The sequence below is a fragment of the Monodelphis domestica genome, chromosome 3 (genome assembly GCF_027887165.1).
Source record: "Monodelphis domestica isolate mMonDom1 chromosome 3, mMonDom1.pri, whole genome shotgun sequence".
NCBI lineage: Eukaryota > Metazoa > Chordata > Mammalia > Didelphimorphia > Didelphidae > Monodelphis > Monodelphis domestica.
Genome location: NC_077229.1, coordinates 263,586,387 through 263,602,926, shown reverse-complemented (window position 1 = coordinate 263,602,926; position 16,540 = coordinate 263,586,387). Strand labels below are relative to the sequence as shown.

Genomic DNA, 16,540 nt, shown 5'->3' with positions numbered 1-16,540 from the left:
TTCTGGGTAAATATACTGTAATTGTTTGTCATTTCCTTCTCCAGTTCATTGAACAGTTGAGGAAACTGAGGCAAACAGGGTTAAGTGACTTACACAGGGTCACAAAGCTAGCAAATGCCTGAGGCTGGATTTTCACTTGGGAAGAGAAGTCTTCCTGACTCCAAGCCTAGCACTGCATCACCTAGCTGCTGCCCATTTAATTTAAAGGCTAACTATCCTATTTAATAGTTCTCTTATTTTGGGCAATCAAGTCACAGTATTTTTCACCCCTCAGTTTCTTCATCTGTACCTATTCCACTCCCTTTTCTTTAATTTCTAATACTCCTTCCAATCCTCAAAATATGATCTGGTTACCAAGGTGATCTCAAACAAGCAAATTAATGTTTCAAGCATCAGTTCCATAATCATTAAGATAAGAGTAGCTACACTATATAATTTCTAAGTTTTTTTTATTCCATCCTATGAACTAAACATCAATGACTGAGCAATATCTCAACATGTACAAAATTTCACATGGATAAAAGCAAACCAACCAGCGCTTTTCTCTGCAAAGCCTGGCCTCCTGTTACCTTCTCCTGAGGGTACCACCCCCTTCTGGCCTCCTGGTCTTCCAACCTTGGCATTATCTTTGAATGATTCCCAATAAAATTCTGTCCCTTCTTTTCTACTTCCTCAGCAACCTCCTAAGCTCACAGAGAGATGACTACAGGAGCCTGCTCACTGGACAGCCTATGACCAATCTCTCTAGTTTCTGGTTTTCTTTCCAATTAATTAGTCACAGAGATATCAGAACAATCATAATGGAGGGCTCAAGATTGCATCACCTTCTATTCGAACCTTTTATGAAACTTTATTTCCTTAGGATGGAATAGCCTTGTTTTATAGACACTCTATGGAGGTATTTTATATCTACTGCCTCACCCATAACATGGTTGCTGTCTCTATTTCTAGCTTTCTCTCATACAATTCCCTTTGATGTATTTTATATGACAGCCCAATTAGACAACTCACAACTCACTATTCTCACCCCTTTTTATTCCTTATTTCTTCTGCTGCATGGCCTGGTAAAAACGCGCTCCCCCAAGAGTCTGACCATTTAAAGGCTTCCCTTTTTTTCTGAATCTCACTCCTATCAGCTCTTCCATAAAGTCATCCCCAACACTGCCCACCCCTCTACCACACAGAGGACCACAGAGCTGGGGTCTGCCAACCCCCAGAGTTTCTTGAGACCCAGTCAGTGACCCTGGGAGAACATAATACTAAGACAGGAGCATCAAAAGAATGTTGTTGCTGTTACTCAGTCATTTCAGTTGTGTCTCTTTGTGACCCCATGTGGGATTTTCTTGTCAGAGATACTGAAAGGGATTGTCATTTCCTTCTTCAGTTTATTTTACCAAAAAAAAAAAAAAACTAGGACACAGTAAAGCAACTTGCCAAGCTAGTAAGTGTCTGAGGTTGGCTGTGAAACAAGATCTTCCTGCCTCTAAGCCCACTGTTCTCTTAAAGGTACCACCTAGATACCCATTAAAATATCAATGCTTGTTAAGATTCTCTGCTCTTTTCAAACTACATATATATATATATATATATGTTTGGGCAGATTTTCTTCACATACTTGAACCAAAACAACCTATCACAACAAAATGAATGCAGAAGCAGATATGAGAATCCATCTGTCTTCTATAAGCCAGACACTGGATTTGCAAAAGTATGTAAAATAATACCACTCATCTAACAATTTTTATTTTGAAATATATGGTTATTCTTTTTCAAAAATGTATTTATGTTAACTATAATGGGTCTATTTATTCTTTTTAAATGAACCAATAAGTATTTTTTAATTTTATGTTTTAATTTCTAATATATGAGATATCTATAGATAAAACAAATATAAACAAAAGTTCCAGAGCTAAACAGTTTATAAGAGTGTAAAAAGTCTGAGCACTGCTAGAATGGTAGATGATGTACTGGACTAGGACTCAGGAAAACCAGGGTTCGAATCCTACCTCGAACCAATACCAGAAGTGTGTTTAGTGAATCACTTATCTTTCTTCTCTCAATTTGCTCATCTATACAATTAGGAAGTCAGGTTTAATTGTTTCTGGGAACTCATCTGCCTCAAAATCTATATATCCTTGTGATTTTTATTGTAAATTCTGGACATCTTATTCAGACCATTCTTCTGCCCTTATAATATTCTTTTAGATCATAACAATTACACATATTCCTTATTCAATTTTTTTAAGCTCTTACATTCCATCTTAGAGTCAATATTACATATTGGTTCTAAAGCAGGAGAGCCATCAGGACTAGGCAATGGGGGTGAAATGATTTGCCAAGGATCACACAGGCAGGAAGTATTTGAGGCCACATTTGAACCCAGGGCTTCCTATCCCCAGGCCTGATTCTCTACCCATTGAGCCACCTGAATGCCCTGACTCCCATTCAAATTTAAGGGCTTTATATTAGCAGTGCCCTGCTCTTAGAAGCTACTTAATTATATGTTCCTTGAAACTGGATGCTCATAATAACTTTCAAAAATCAACTGAATAGCATACTGTCTTTCAAAGTAGAACTATTTCTATTCAAAGATAATATTTTAGGCTAATCAACATCATCATTATAAACACCAAATATTTTGTACCTCAGGTTTTATTCCTTTCAGACTTAGTCCTCATTAGATCATTGCATAAGGACTGTGATCAGAGGTGGGCACTATGTTTTATGATGGACATTGATAAACTGGAGAAAGTAAATGGGGAACACAAAAAGGAGGATGAAATTCAATCGATCCAAGGACTGGCTGAACAAACTTGAGATTCTTTAGGAGAAAGGAGCAAAGATCCAAGAGGGACATAAAAAGTATCTTCAAATATCTGAAGGACTGGCACAGGGCAGAAGAATTAGACTTGTCCTGCTTGACTCTAAAGGGTAGATCTAGAGACAATGGGTAGAAATGACAAAAAAAGAAATGCTGGACTTTGATATAAGGGAAATGTTCCAGAGAAATAAAGAATTTTCCAAGCCTGGAATGGGATGTCTTGAGATTTAAAAGTGTTCAGTCTCACTGGAGGTACTCAAGAAAAGGCTGGGAGATACTTGCTGAGTAATGTAATAGATGGGATTCTCATTCAAGTACATATTGTCCTAGATGGCCTAAATCTAAGATTTTGTGTCTGAGGGTCAATATATTCCGAGGCAAAATTGATTTACTAAGCATCTCTTAATGACTTACTATGGATGTGGCATGAGGGACAAAAATATGAGCTAAGACACAGTTCTTATCAAAGAACTTAAGACTATGGGGTATTCCAAAAGTCTTAGTGTAGGTTTAAGCTATTAAAGTTTAAACATAATGGGAGATTAGGCGTGTGCATAAATAACAATTATACAAGGAATAATGTGGTACGCATATAGGAGAAGTTCAAATACAGTTTTAAGAGAATTGAGAGAGAGAAAGGGGGGGAGAGAAAGCAAGGGAGAGAGAGAGGGAGGGAGAGAGACATAAACAGAGAAAGAGAGCAAAAGACAGAGACAGAAAGAGAACAAGGAAGAGCAAGAGTGAGAGAAACAGAGGAAGAAAGAATGAGAGCTAAAGAGACAGAGACAAAGACAGAGTAAGAAAGAGAGAGAGAGAGAGAGAGAGAGAGAGACAGAGAGAGAGAGAGACAGAGAGAGAGAGAGAGAGAGAGAGTGAGTGTGTGAGTGAGAGTAGGGCAGGAGATAGTATTAGTTCATATCTAATTAACCAGGTATCAGCAAAAAAAAATATGGCAACAGTGACAACTGGTGATGAGAAAGAAGCAATTTCAAGAAATCATCAAGAGACTGGCCGTTAAGGTGGCTCAGTGGATTGATAGCCAGACCTAGAGTCAGGACATCCTGTGTTCAAATGTGGTCTTGGATACTTCCTAACTGTGTGACCCTAAGCAAGTCATTTAACCCTCATTGCTGAGCCTTTACCTCTTTCCTGCGTTGGAACAGATACTTAGTATCAATTCTAAGATAGAAGAAAAGGATTTTTTAAAATAATAATAGGAGAGGGGCAACTAGATGGATTTAGAGTAGGCAATCAAAAATGAGAAAAGCAGGAGAATAAAGGATAATCTAGTTTAACTGGAATATGGAATATAGAAACAGGAATAAAGTGACGTATGGCTGGATATAGAGATAGGAACCAGAATGTAGAGGGTCTTGAATGCCAGGATAAGGGATTTATAAAGTAATTCAAAGATGCTCAAGGATTTTGAATAAGATAAATAAAGGGACTGAGGCAATAAGTTAGAAAAGTCAATTCAGTTCACTATGTAGAATGAAGTAGATATTTATGAGAATAGAAGAATATACCCTAGAACTGTGATGGCGAGCCTATGGCACATGGGCCAAAGATAGCACACAGAGCCCACTCCGTGGGTGCCTCCATCACCCACCAGTTAGTTACTAAAAGGTAGAGGGCCCCAGGAGGAGCTGCTCCCCTTCCCTCTTCACTTTGCCCTCCTGCCCAATAGCCCAACGGAAGTGCTTACTACCTCTCTTTCTCCAGTTGGGGGGCAGCCACAGGATCCAGTATGCGGAGTATGGGGGGGCACCCAGTGTCTATAAAGTTTAACATCCCTACCCTAGAAGGTACAGTCTGGATAAAACTTGCAACTACTCATTTCCTATCATATGGTTGCTTTCTTAAAAGATAAATAAATACAAAGTTAAAGAAATCTAGTTAAGGCATCCTTAACACTAATTTTCTAGATGACTTGGTCCTCCCCCATCATCCCCCACACTGGACACTTCCCTTGTGGCTCCCTTTTTAGCAGGCCAGGCCTTTAGTTCAGAATATTCCCTTGGCCCCTGTCCTTGGGGCCCTATGATCACTAGGCTCTCCTCACTCTGGATGATGGCTCTAGCTGAGTGCCTTTTCCTGGATTGCCATCTACCTTCTGACCACTAAACAGAAACATCTGCACCGAGCTCTTTCCTGGCCCCATGTCCTCCTCCCTCCACCTGCTCTCCTGTTTGGTGACTACATTAGCTTCCAGAGGCTTGATGGTTCTCTCTAGGTTGCTCCTGTTGTTCTTCATTTCATTTTCAAAGAGGACCAGAGGCTTCATGGCACAATGTACCGACTCACACATGAATTAGATTGCAGGAAGACAGCACTGCCAAAATCCTCAGCCTCACTCACTTTCCAGGGTCATCCATGTCCAGTGGCCAGACAAAAATGAGGATAATCAGTGATGAGAAGCGCTGAATGACCCGGACATCTTCAGTGTCCAAACAGGCTCTGAGCACTCCACTATGCCTGCTTCACCCCAAATGTTTATGTTCAGCAATGATGTATCTCCTAACTCCTCTTGGATGGAATGCATTTTTTTACGGGAAAGTTCCCATGGCTTCACTGAGTGTTGCCCATTTCTCTTGAGGGCACTGACATCTTTGTAGCCATATGAGATCAGAAAATTGAATAACTATATCATTATTGTTCATAGTCAGTCAATCACCAAATTTTGTCAATTTTACCCTAAAAATGCCTTGCTCCTGTTACTTCAATCCCTCATGGCCCCTCGCCTCCTGGCGAGAGTTTCCTAGAGCCTCCCCAAGGGCTATCTCCCTTCACACTTCTTAATCTATATCCACATGGCTCAGGTCCAAAAAAAAGATATGACCACATTGTTCCTCTAGCCTAGAGAGTCTAATGACTCCCTATTCATCCTCCAGCAGGCATCTTGGCTGCATAGGGGTTAAAGCAATGGGTTCTGTATCAGGAAGATCCATCCTCATAAATTCAAACCTAGCCTCAGACACTTAACCCCTTTGATTCAGTTTCTTTATCTGTAAAATGAGCTAGAGGAGGGAATGGTATCTTTACCAAGAAAACTACAAATGGGGTCAAAAAACAACCAAACAACAACATTTATCCTCCAAGCTCAAATGCAAAATCTTCAGCCTACAACGTAAAGAAGAATGCAGTCTGGCTGCCATGTACCTTTCCAGGTTTGGGCATACTTCTCCCATTCAGACACTCTCTGATATCCCTTCTCTGTGCCCTCCCACACCTAAGAGCAGACCACCGTACTGGACAGTCAGGAAGACCTGTCACCTTAGGCAACTGTTTCTTTAGCTGTGGAAGAGATAAGTAGATAGGAGGATAGGCACATACTCACCATCTTAAAAGCTTTCACCGGAACTGTAGAAGAATGAGTAACTTCCAAGTAGTCTGTCCAAGAAAAATTTTCTGGATCAGGATGACCTATGAAAGAGAAAAAGAGGAGCAATGATCATGCAATCCTTTAGACTTTAACTTTTTGTATCTGTGCTCCAAAATATTTAAAATAACAGTCACTAATGATGACATAACTATTCTTTTACCAAAGTCAATGCCAAAGGGGCAACTGGTTCAGCAGGAAATATGCTAGGAATGGAATCAGGAAGACCTGAGTTCATCTGCCCTTTGATCCAGTCATAGAATTGCTGGGTTTGTACCCCAAAAAGATAATAAGGAAAAAGACTTGTACAAGAACTCTTTGTGGTGGCAAAAAATTGGAAAATGAGGGGATGCCCTCATTTGGGGTTGGGGAATGACTGAACAAATTGTAGTATCTGTTGGAGATGGAATCCTATTGTGCTAAAAGGAATTATGAACTAGAATAATTCCATGGGGACTGGAACAACCTCCAGGAATTGATGCAGAGTGAAAGGAGCAGAACCAGGAGAACATTTTACACAGAGACAGATACACTGTGGCACAATCAAAAGTAATAGACTTCTCTACTAGCAGCACTATTCTGAGGGAGGAAGAACTGTAGGAGTAGAAATGCAGAAGAAAAACTAACTGCTTGACCACATGGGTCAATGGGGATATGATTGGGGATGTAGACTCTAAACAATCACTCTAGTGCAAATATTAATAATATGGAAATAGGTGTTGATCAATGACATGTGAAATTGAGTGGAATTGCATATCAGCTATGGGAGGGAGTTGGGGGGAAGGGAGGGAAAGAACATGAATCATGTAACCATAGAAAAGTATTCTAAAATCAACTAATTAAATAAAATTTTTATTAAAAGGAAGATCTGAGTTCAAATCTGCCCTCAGAAACTGAGTAGCTGCATGACCATGGACAATTCGATGAACTTCTGTCTGGTTTAGTTTCCTCAACTATAAAATGGAGATGACAATACCAATCTCATAAAGTTGTTCTGAGAATCAAATGAGCTAATATTTTTAAAGTACCTAGAACAACAACCCTTAGAACATTTCCCATTCACACATCTTGTAAGTAAAGGAATATTTAGGGAGTCAAAGAGACTCTTAACATGAGCTTTAGCAAACCCCTTAGGCAATAACATTTTCCGTCCCAAAACATGAGTAAGACATTAGAGTTTAATATAATTTTAGCTCCATTTCTTATAAAAGAAAAAAAAAAACTAAATTTAAACAAATTGACCCTAAAAATTAAGAAGGCTCCTATTAAAAGATTTTTACTAAATTTTTAAATTTTTTACTAAAATGTTTTACTAAAAAGAATTTTCCTAAAAGATAAAAAATTTTAGAGAATACCACACTGAAATGCATTTAAGAAAGCAAAAAACTTTTATTTTTTTAATTTAAGTTCTTTAAAACTAACCTATTTTTCCTCAAGATATTTTATCTAAAATCTTAAAAAATTATAATATCCACTAGGGGAAACTACATACTGTTCTACTTTCAAGTTCTATAATTGCTCTCAGAAGAGCAATTAGCTATAAGCTGCGACTGATAAAGCAAATATATTATTCTGACAACAAAGTAATTGCAACCATTAAATACAATTGGATATAAAAATCCATAGGTTTAAAATTATGACATAAAAACTTAGTGATCTTTAGGAAAATAACTATAGTCATTCAAAAGTTCTAAGAAGGGAATCTCTAATGTGGACAAAATCTGATCTTTCTTATACATTACCCTTCAGTCAAGAGAAACAAAAAAGGAATGATTCAGACAATCCTGTTCTAAGCAACAATGTAGAAGACAGATTTTGACTGATAATATGGTAGGGGAAAAAACAGAAAAACTTTAAGTTAAGTTTAAGAAAAAAGTCCTCTTTCAATAATTTTTTTGCCATTTCAAAAGTATAATTTTATAATTTTCTGTAACTTCATGCAGGTGAGCTGAGATTTGATTTGATTCAATTCCATTTAATTTAACAAGAATGTTTTAAGCATCTAATTATAAAGATAAATGCCTGTTGATTTTAATTCTGTCATCATAAGTCTACCAGAGGAGAAAATACATTAAAAAAATAATTTGGGTCTGAACACTAAGAACTTTTGTCATAAACTGTTACCTATTCTTTGAAACTACAGCAGATTTAGCATCAAAAGAAACCAAAGACTTGGGTTTAAAACCTGTCTCTGCCCCTTAATACCTGAGTGAGTCTGGTCAAGTTTACTCTCCTCATCCCCTCTGTTTTCTCATCTGCAAAATGAGAAGGCTAACCTAAATGATGACCAAAACATAAAACTCTTCATCAATGAGGGATCCTATGCTCAAGTTAGGGATCAGCTAGCAGACTTATTCCAATGTTAGCTACATGCATAAATGTGCCCAAGCTGCTTTTGCCATACAAATGGATGTTCAGATTATTATTGCTGCCCAATTTCCAAGTTTTCTAAATTGACATGAAAAGCTGATATCTGGTTCAAGATAAGCCCAGCCAGTACTGATCAGCTGTGACCTGAGAAATGGGGATGAAATTCTCATCAAACAGTCTGCGAATGCATGAACTAGATCTAGGCCACCAAAGGTATTACTCTTCTGAAGAGGACATTAAGGCTGGAGGATACTATTCCCAGACCTTATCATCAGGCAAAAAGAAACCAAGATAAAAGTGAGTAAGCAGGTGTCAATGAAGAAAACTTCCCAAGGCTTTTAAGGCCAGAGACACAACAGACATTTTCTCCAATTTATCCTAACTACTAAGAGAGAAAGAGACATTCATATCATTCTCATTTTTCTTGATCTTAATAGATTTGATAAATTTTTAATCAGGCTGTGATAAGGAAATCTTTAATTTCTTCACTATTGTAGGATATAGCAATGGCCAGTCAGCTAAGTGACTCAGTGGAGAGAGTACCAGGCCTAGAATAAGCAAGAGCAGCCTTAGACACTTAAATTCAGCTGTGTAACCCTGGACAAGTCACTTGACCTTGTTGGCCTTGGTTTCCTCATCTGTAAAATAAGCTAGAGAAGGAAATGGCAAATCTTTCCCAAGAAGACCCAATGGTCACATGTGACTCAACAACATTAGGAACAACAAAATGCCAAGTAACCATGGAAGACAGAAATAGCAAACATCATCATTTTTTTCTTCTTTTTCTTTTTTGAAACAAAACATTCTGTGGAGCTTTAATGGAGAGTTTCCAGTCTATTTCTAAAATTAAAACCAAACCACTGTACAAAGTATAGAGGAAGGCACCAATCCTTCCCCTGAACAGCATAAAACTGAGCTGAACCCAATAATTTATTCATTTTCACAAACTAACTGATCCATTTTATTACTCACATCCCTCCAGGGCTCTAGAGTCTCTGAAATACCAAGATTTTTTTTTTCTCCCATCATTCTGTTCTTGGCTCATGACATTAATAGTGCCAACTTTGTTTCTATCTAACATGTTACAGATACTATTTCCAGATTTTCTTAGCACCAAGAGATCAGGGTGATGGACTTCAACTCAAGTACTGAATTTAATCCCCTAGGGATGATAGAGCAATGGGAAATCAGCTGGGAGGGTATTCATTGGTGGAAAAATTGGAAGGAATATCTTGCTAACTCCAAGTAGAACAACTATATATATTTTGAGATCTGACAAAATCGTCAGCTTATCTTAAAGTAGATTGTACTAAAGTTAGCTTTAGCCATTTTTTACAGATACAGGACAAGTGACTCAATATAAACTTGGCTTATCTAAATCAGATTGAGTAAATAATTACTTGCACTGGAAGATCCTCCTTAACACATGTAACAAGCTTAAATATCAATTTCTTAGGGAAAAACTGTTTCTCATAAAATCCTTAGAATTATAAAAGTGAACTTCTGGATGTGTTCTGGATATTTTTAGGACACTATGTCCATCAGAGAACAGTTGATACAGGATCTGTATTTAAATTAAAAGTTAGATTTTTTTTCTCCCATCATGAACAGATATTTAAATACCATGCCAAGTTTAAATAGATAGCTACTCAGAGAGAATTCATTTTTTGTGTGTGTTCCAGATGCAAAAATGGTGAAGGCATCAGAAGATGATTTTTTCAAAGGATTCTAGATAATGCTATAATGAATAAGGTGTCACCCCTTTGATCAACTTTGTGGCCTTTTAAAGGTCCTTTGAAAGAGTTCTCATTAATTTAGCTAATTCATTAAGAGATTTATAATTAGTATGGTGTTTGATCTTTTAAATCCATGTTCAAGGAATCATTGATCACAGACTAAGAATTAAAAGGACCTTCAGAGGTCAGCAAGTCTAACCTCTTCAGTTTACAAGTAAGGAATCTGAAATCTAGAAGAGATTAGGTCACACGAGTAGCAGATATTAAAGGTGGGATTTGGAACCAAGTCCTGTGGTTCCAGGGTCAAGAATATATTATCACATGGCTTCTCATCCTCTAGATTTCCTACATTATAATATACCTGACATTCCTATCAAAATTGAATTGTATCAGATATGTATGTGTGTGTGCATGCACAAAATAACTTATAATACTGGATATAATAATTTGTAAACAGTTGGTTATCATACAATGGTCACTAATTTAATATACAAAATAATAATAATTCATATTATATCATGTTGTATGTTTTTTATAGGTAATATTATTATATCCGTTTTACAGATTTGGAAACTAAGGTTCCAAAAAATCTGCCTATGGCAGGTACTATGTAGTAATTGTCAAAAGTAGGATTCAAATTCTTGGCCTTCTTATGCCATCCAGCAAACTTACAAAATGTCATATTCACTATGATCACTAATAGACACACTATTTATTTTAAATGGCTTCCTACTTTGTCCTTATAATTCCATAACTTTTTTAGGAGGAAGCAGATTTCATCCATACACTACTGAAGAGAGTAGTCGATACTATTTGGTTTTGTTCTGCTTTTGTTGCTCTTAGAATTCATTTTGCATATCCCAAAACACACACTGGAGTTTGCCATTCACATTATGACTTCTTTAGAGATAAAAGAGAGGACCCACTCACCTTGAGGTGCTATCAGAGTTCTTCCATTTTTCTGACACCATCCAACTGGTTGAATAAAAGGACTATAAATGTCACACCTGCCAAAAATATATATAATGTGATACTGAATTGAGTATTCTTTTAAATAAAGTTAGAGAAAGAGTTCAAGAGTGATGTTGGCTATTAAGCACAATTATCTTGAAATCAGAGATAGCAAAAAATAATATTATGTATGATATTTTGTATTAAACATCTTGTAAACTACCTGTAGCTCAGTATGCTGTAACTTTCTCAAGTCCCACAAATCCTTATTTATCACAAACTACTAACAATGTCTTCTCTGCCTCAAACCTATACTTTCCATGATACTGTCATTTCATTTCCCTTCATTGTGAAATCAAATTTTATACAGATCCAGTCATTTTAAGAAAAAGTAGCTATTTTACTTATGTGCTATATTCTGGAAAGGAGAGTAAGAAAATTATTTTAATGACAAATTCTTCCTTATGTAGGGCTGTAGCATAATGAGCTTATAGAATCTATGTTCTCTTCTTTAAGCTTCTTGAAGAACACACTACCACTTCTTTTCAATCTTCCCTCACAGGTAGCAAATCCATTTTAAAAAAAGTTTGGGGGAAGAAAAAAATGAGATGAAATTCTAGACTATTCCTTTACAAAAATGTTTCCTTTACCAACTGGATAAAATGTAGCAAAACTTCCTGAATTTTACACATAAATTCAAAATCAACCTATTAAATAATCTAACTCATAATATGGGGAGAAGGGGCGAATAAGCCCTATAATGCAACTCAGACTCAGAAAGGGAGGGAAAGAATACAAAAAGGAAGCTAGCTTCTCCCATGCTTCTATCTCTGCTGAGCATTCATATTTATTTGAATATGGATCAACACTCTTGATTATCTTCACCAATAAAATGAAGTACTTGCATGCCTTACTGAAAACTTTTTTCACATCTATCTGGAGGGTTTGCACCTGCTGGGCACCATGCAATCTGCTAACACTCTCCTGGCCACTGTAAACAACTCCCAAATTTGTGGGAGGTATCAGTCATTCTCCACGAGTGCCTGGTCAAATGGGAAGTTACAACATTTTGGATGAACAGGGACATAGATTCCTCACCAATAATCATAGCTGTCATCCCAATTGTCAAAGTGCACAAGTAGGCGGTCTTCAACAATATCTGCGATGGTGGCCACACACACCAAGGAAGGGTTTTTCCTGTCCACTGCTTCAAGCTTCATTCCCACCTGAAATTCTTCCACTGTAGTTCCAAACTAGAAAAGGAGCCCGATGCAAATGAATTTAGAAGGAAGCATGAAAGATGACTAAACTAATACATACATACATACATACATACATACATACATATGTACACCCACAGATTTATTTATATGTATATACACATATATATGTAAGTATTAATTATATAATTACATGATTTCTGCTCAATTCCACCCCTAACTGTTGGAATAGGGCTAAAAATGTTACATATGAACTATGTCAATTAGCCAATATATCACAAGTGACTATAAAATCATGTGAAATTAATTTTTATGTTATAATTTCCTTTTGCTAATCATAGCTAGAGTTTTTACAGCACTTTAAAAATATTATCTTATCCCCACAAAAACCCTGAGAGGTAGGTATTATTATCCCCATTTTACAGATGAGGAAACTGAGGCTAAAAGAAATTAAGTGACTTGTCCAAGGTAATTAAGGCCTGAGGCTATATTTAAAGTCTTCTTGGCTTCAAATCCAGCATTATATCCACTGTATCATCTATCTGGTGGACACTTTTTCCTTAATATAATTCTCTTTCCTTGCACTTCTTATCAAAATTAGATTAAAAAAAAAAAACAACTTCCGATTCCTGAATGCAGTCATGGTTGTTAAAAAAGAATAGGAGTTTAAGTATAACAAAAGTAGCAAAATATGTAAAGTAGCTCCTTCAGTTACTTCAAAATAAAAGTTAATCTGGTCACTTTGTTCTTGAAAATTTTGTGGGTGCCCTCAAGATGCTAACTGAAAATCCGCAAATTAGTGGGAAAGCTCCAAGCTCCAACTTCTAACATTTATTTGCTCATGACTGGAATTCTTTTTCTAGTTTCAGCAGGACATATTTTACCTGCATGGAAGCTTTATGCCCAGATCTGAAATTGCAATGTAATTTTCAAAAATGGTTTTAACAACATAACTGCCTTTTCTGAATTCTGAGGTCCTTGGAAGACAGTAGACACTGGAGGTGAAAGGAAGCTATCTGCATTGTATGATCCTTGAATGCTCTCACACATAGCTCACCAAATCTTCACAAAAGCCCTTTGAGGTGTGCAGGATAGAAATAAATATCTTTATGGCAAAGAGAAGCTAAGTAGCTCAGTGATTTGGGAGCCAGACCCAAAGATGGGAATTCCCAGGTTCAAGTCTAACCTCAGACACTTCCCAGCTGTGTGACCCTGGGCAAGTCACTTAACCCCCCATTGCCTAGCTCTTACCACTCTTCTGCCTTGGAATCAATACACAATGTTGATTCTAAACTGGAATGTAAGGGTTGAGGGGGGGAGGAGAGAGAAACAGAAAGGGGGGGGGGGGGAGACAGACCCAGAGACACTCTCTCCACTGAAAGACAAGATGCATTCTCAAGGATCCTAGGTGTTACATAATAAGATGGTATCTTTTAAAGAGGAATAGCTAGAGACTCTCTCCACTGAAAGTAAAACTGTTTCCATTGAAATTTGCTTAGGCCATCCTATGTGACACTACTGACATCTTAATCAAGAAAAGATTTCCCTATTTTCTGCCTTGACAGTGATCACTGGAGGATGACTGAACAAAACTGTTTTGATGACATACATCCATGTAGAAATCATGTTTGAGCTAGAGGCATAGGCAATATGAAGTTGGAGGGGAAAATCTATAATCTTGTGTTTTGCTACTCTAGAAAGTCAATTTCCCTTTTTTTTTTTAATTCTTTACCTTCCATCTTAGAATCAATGTTGTTTATTGGTTCCAAGGCAGAAGAGCAGTAAGAGCTATGCAATGGGGACTAAGTAATTTACCCAGGGTTACACAACTAGGAAGTGTCTAAGGCCAAATCTGGACCCCGGATCTCCTGCATCTAGGCTAGGCTCTCAATTCACCAAGCTACCTAGCTACTTCCTCAATTTACTTTTTAGCCAACAAACAACAAACATGGTAGGGTCTTATACTGTCTACCTTTTCCAGGCAAGTTTAAGAGAATGATATATAGCACGTGGAAAATCATTTGCCAAAATCTGGCCGTTTCTTTATTTTCATCAAGGATTGTCTCCTCACTATACTCATGGGCCTTTGACTAGCTCATGCCTAGATCATGCTCATAAGAACTTTATAGGGAAGAGGTTATATCATATGAGTAAGTAGTTCCAATACTTTCACTACCACATTTTTGAATATTAAATAGTCCATGAAGGACCTCCACAAACTGAAGCAGAGTGAAAGGAGCAGAACCAGAAGCACATTATACACAGTAACTGAAACACTATGGGACAATCAAATGTAATAGAATCTGCTACTAACAGCAATGCAATGATCCAGGATACTTCTGAAGGGTTTAGGAGAAAGAATGCTATCCACATCGAGAAAAAGAACTGTGGGCATTGAAACACAGAAGAAAAACATATGATTTATCACTTGTTTATATGGGTATAGGATTTGGAGTTTTGGTTTTAAAAGATTCCTCTAATACAAAAATGAACACTATAGAAATAGGCTTTGAGTAATAATACATGTATAACCCAGTGGAACTGCTTGCCAGCTCCAGGAGGGGGAAGAGAAGAGGAAAGGGAGAGAATCTGAATCATGTAAGCCTGGGAAAATATTTTTAAAATAAAATTATATTAGAAAATAAAATAAAGTAATCCATGATCTTTTTCATATTTTTAAACTACCCCTTCGAGATATCTATAAAATCAATGGGATTTTTTTTTAATTATTCCACCTCTAACATACGATTACACATACTCAAGATATATTTGATTAGACCTACATGTTGTTCTTTGTTTTATTTTTAAATTTTCATTTCCTGATCTAAGATATCCAGGACCAATATCCACAATGTGCTGGTTCTAATATAATTGATGATGATAAGTGATTGCTATTTCATTAAAGATTGATTTTCCCCTGTAAAATTATGTTCAATCATCAATTTGAAAATTGTTGAATAAAACATAGTACCTGAATGTAAAAGAATATTATTGCCACAAAATTATGAAATGGATAGTTTCAGAGAAACACTGGAAGACTTGTTATGAACTGACCCATAACTGAAATAAGAAAAAAGCAGGAGAAAAATGTATACTATGACCAGAGCAGAAGGAGGAGGAAGAAGAATTTAAAAAAATTTTAATTTTAAAGTTATTTATGAATTCAGATTTCACTTAATAAAAGAATATTACCATTGATGAGTTCCTGTGGTAGCAATGTTCCTCTCTACATTTGACTATAGATATTGAAATCAGAGGATTAGGAGTCGAATTAATGTTTAGAGGTATTCTATAAACTAAGTGACCCTCTGAGCCTTTTTTTCATTACTCTACCATCGAAGAGATTACCTAGGAAAAGGTAATAATTTATGTATTTTCATTTCATGGGGTTAATCTCATCATCAGGAATCCCAACTGCTGAAAAGTTTGGGGACTCTTCTAAATAGAAAAGATTGGTCCTTGTAGAAAAGTTAAAGCAGAGGAAGAAGAATAGAAACTAGAATGTATTCATTTTTAGGGGAGAAAACTATCTACTTTTTATGTTATATAGCACAGCTTTTCTAAATACACTGAGGTCTCCCTGAAAAATCCACACTGGTTTGAAAAATACACATCTCATAAATAGGTCAATTTGAAGTAAGAGCTATTGGGAAATGAACACATTTTAAAATGAGACCTTTAATTTTTAAGTGCTTAAAATCCTATGGCTCATTTACTTTCCATATTTAAATTATCCTTATAGGAAAAACAGATTCCTGCCCAGATAAATGGTTGTTTTTTTAAGCTTGAAGGGGAAAAAAAGAAAGGCAGAAAAATTAAATCTTAAAAAAAATCATCAATAGTGGCAGTATGGGATTAGAGAACGAACATCACTCAACATGGAAGTTAAAAGAGACCAGAGTCCAAATCTTTCCCCTCTGAACACTTACTAGTTATATAACTTAATAATAAAACACACATATACATATATGTATGAAATATAATACTACTTTGTGACCACAAAAAGTTCGTGAGTTTGTGAACCTAGACTTCATCTATAAACTAGGTATACGAATATCAGTAG

General features: G+C 36.5%; 1 protein-coding gene across 3 annotated transcripts in view; it reads right to left on the bottom strand.

Moving 5' to 3' along the window:
* The window catches only part of L3MBTL4 (L3MBTL histone methyl-lysine binding protein 4), a 598,737-nt gene that overhangs the window by 358,024 nt on the left and 224,173 nt on the right, over nt 1-16,540 (bottom strand). For all 3 annotated transcript variants that reach the window (XM_007487689.3, XM_056823686.1, XM_056823687.1), the window contains 3 exons: nt 12,356-12,510; nt 11,237-11,313; nt 6,159-6,244 (listed from right to left, as the gene is read on the bottom strand). In XM_007487689.3, coding sequence (XP_007487751.1) covers nt 6,159-6,244; nt 11,237-11,313; nt 12,356-12,510 — 318 coding nt within the window. The remainder of the gene's footprint in view (nt 1-6,158; nt 6,245-11,236; nt 11,314-12,355; nt 12,511-16,540) is intronic.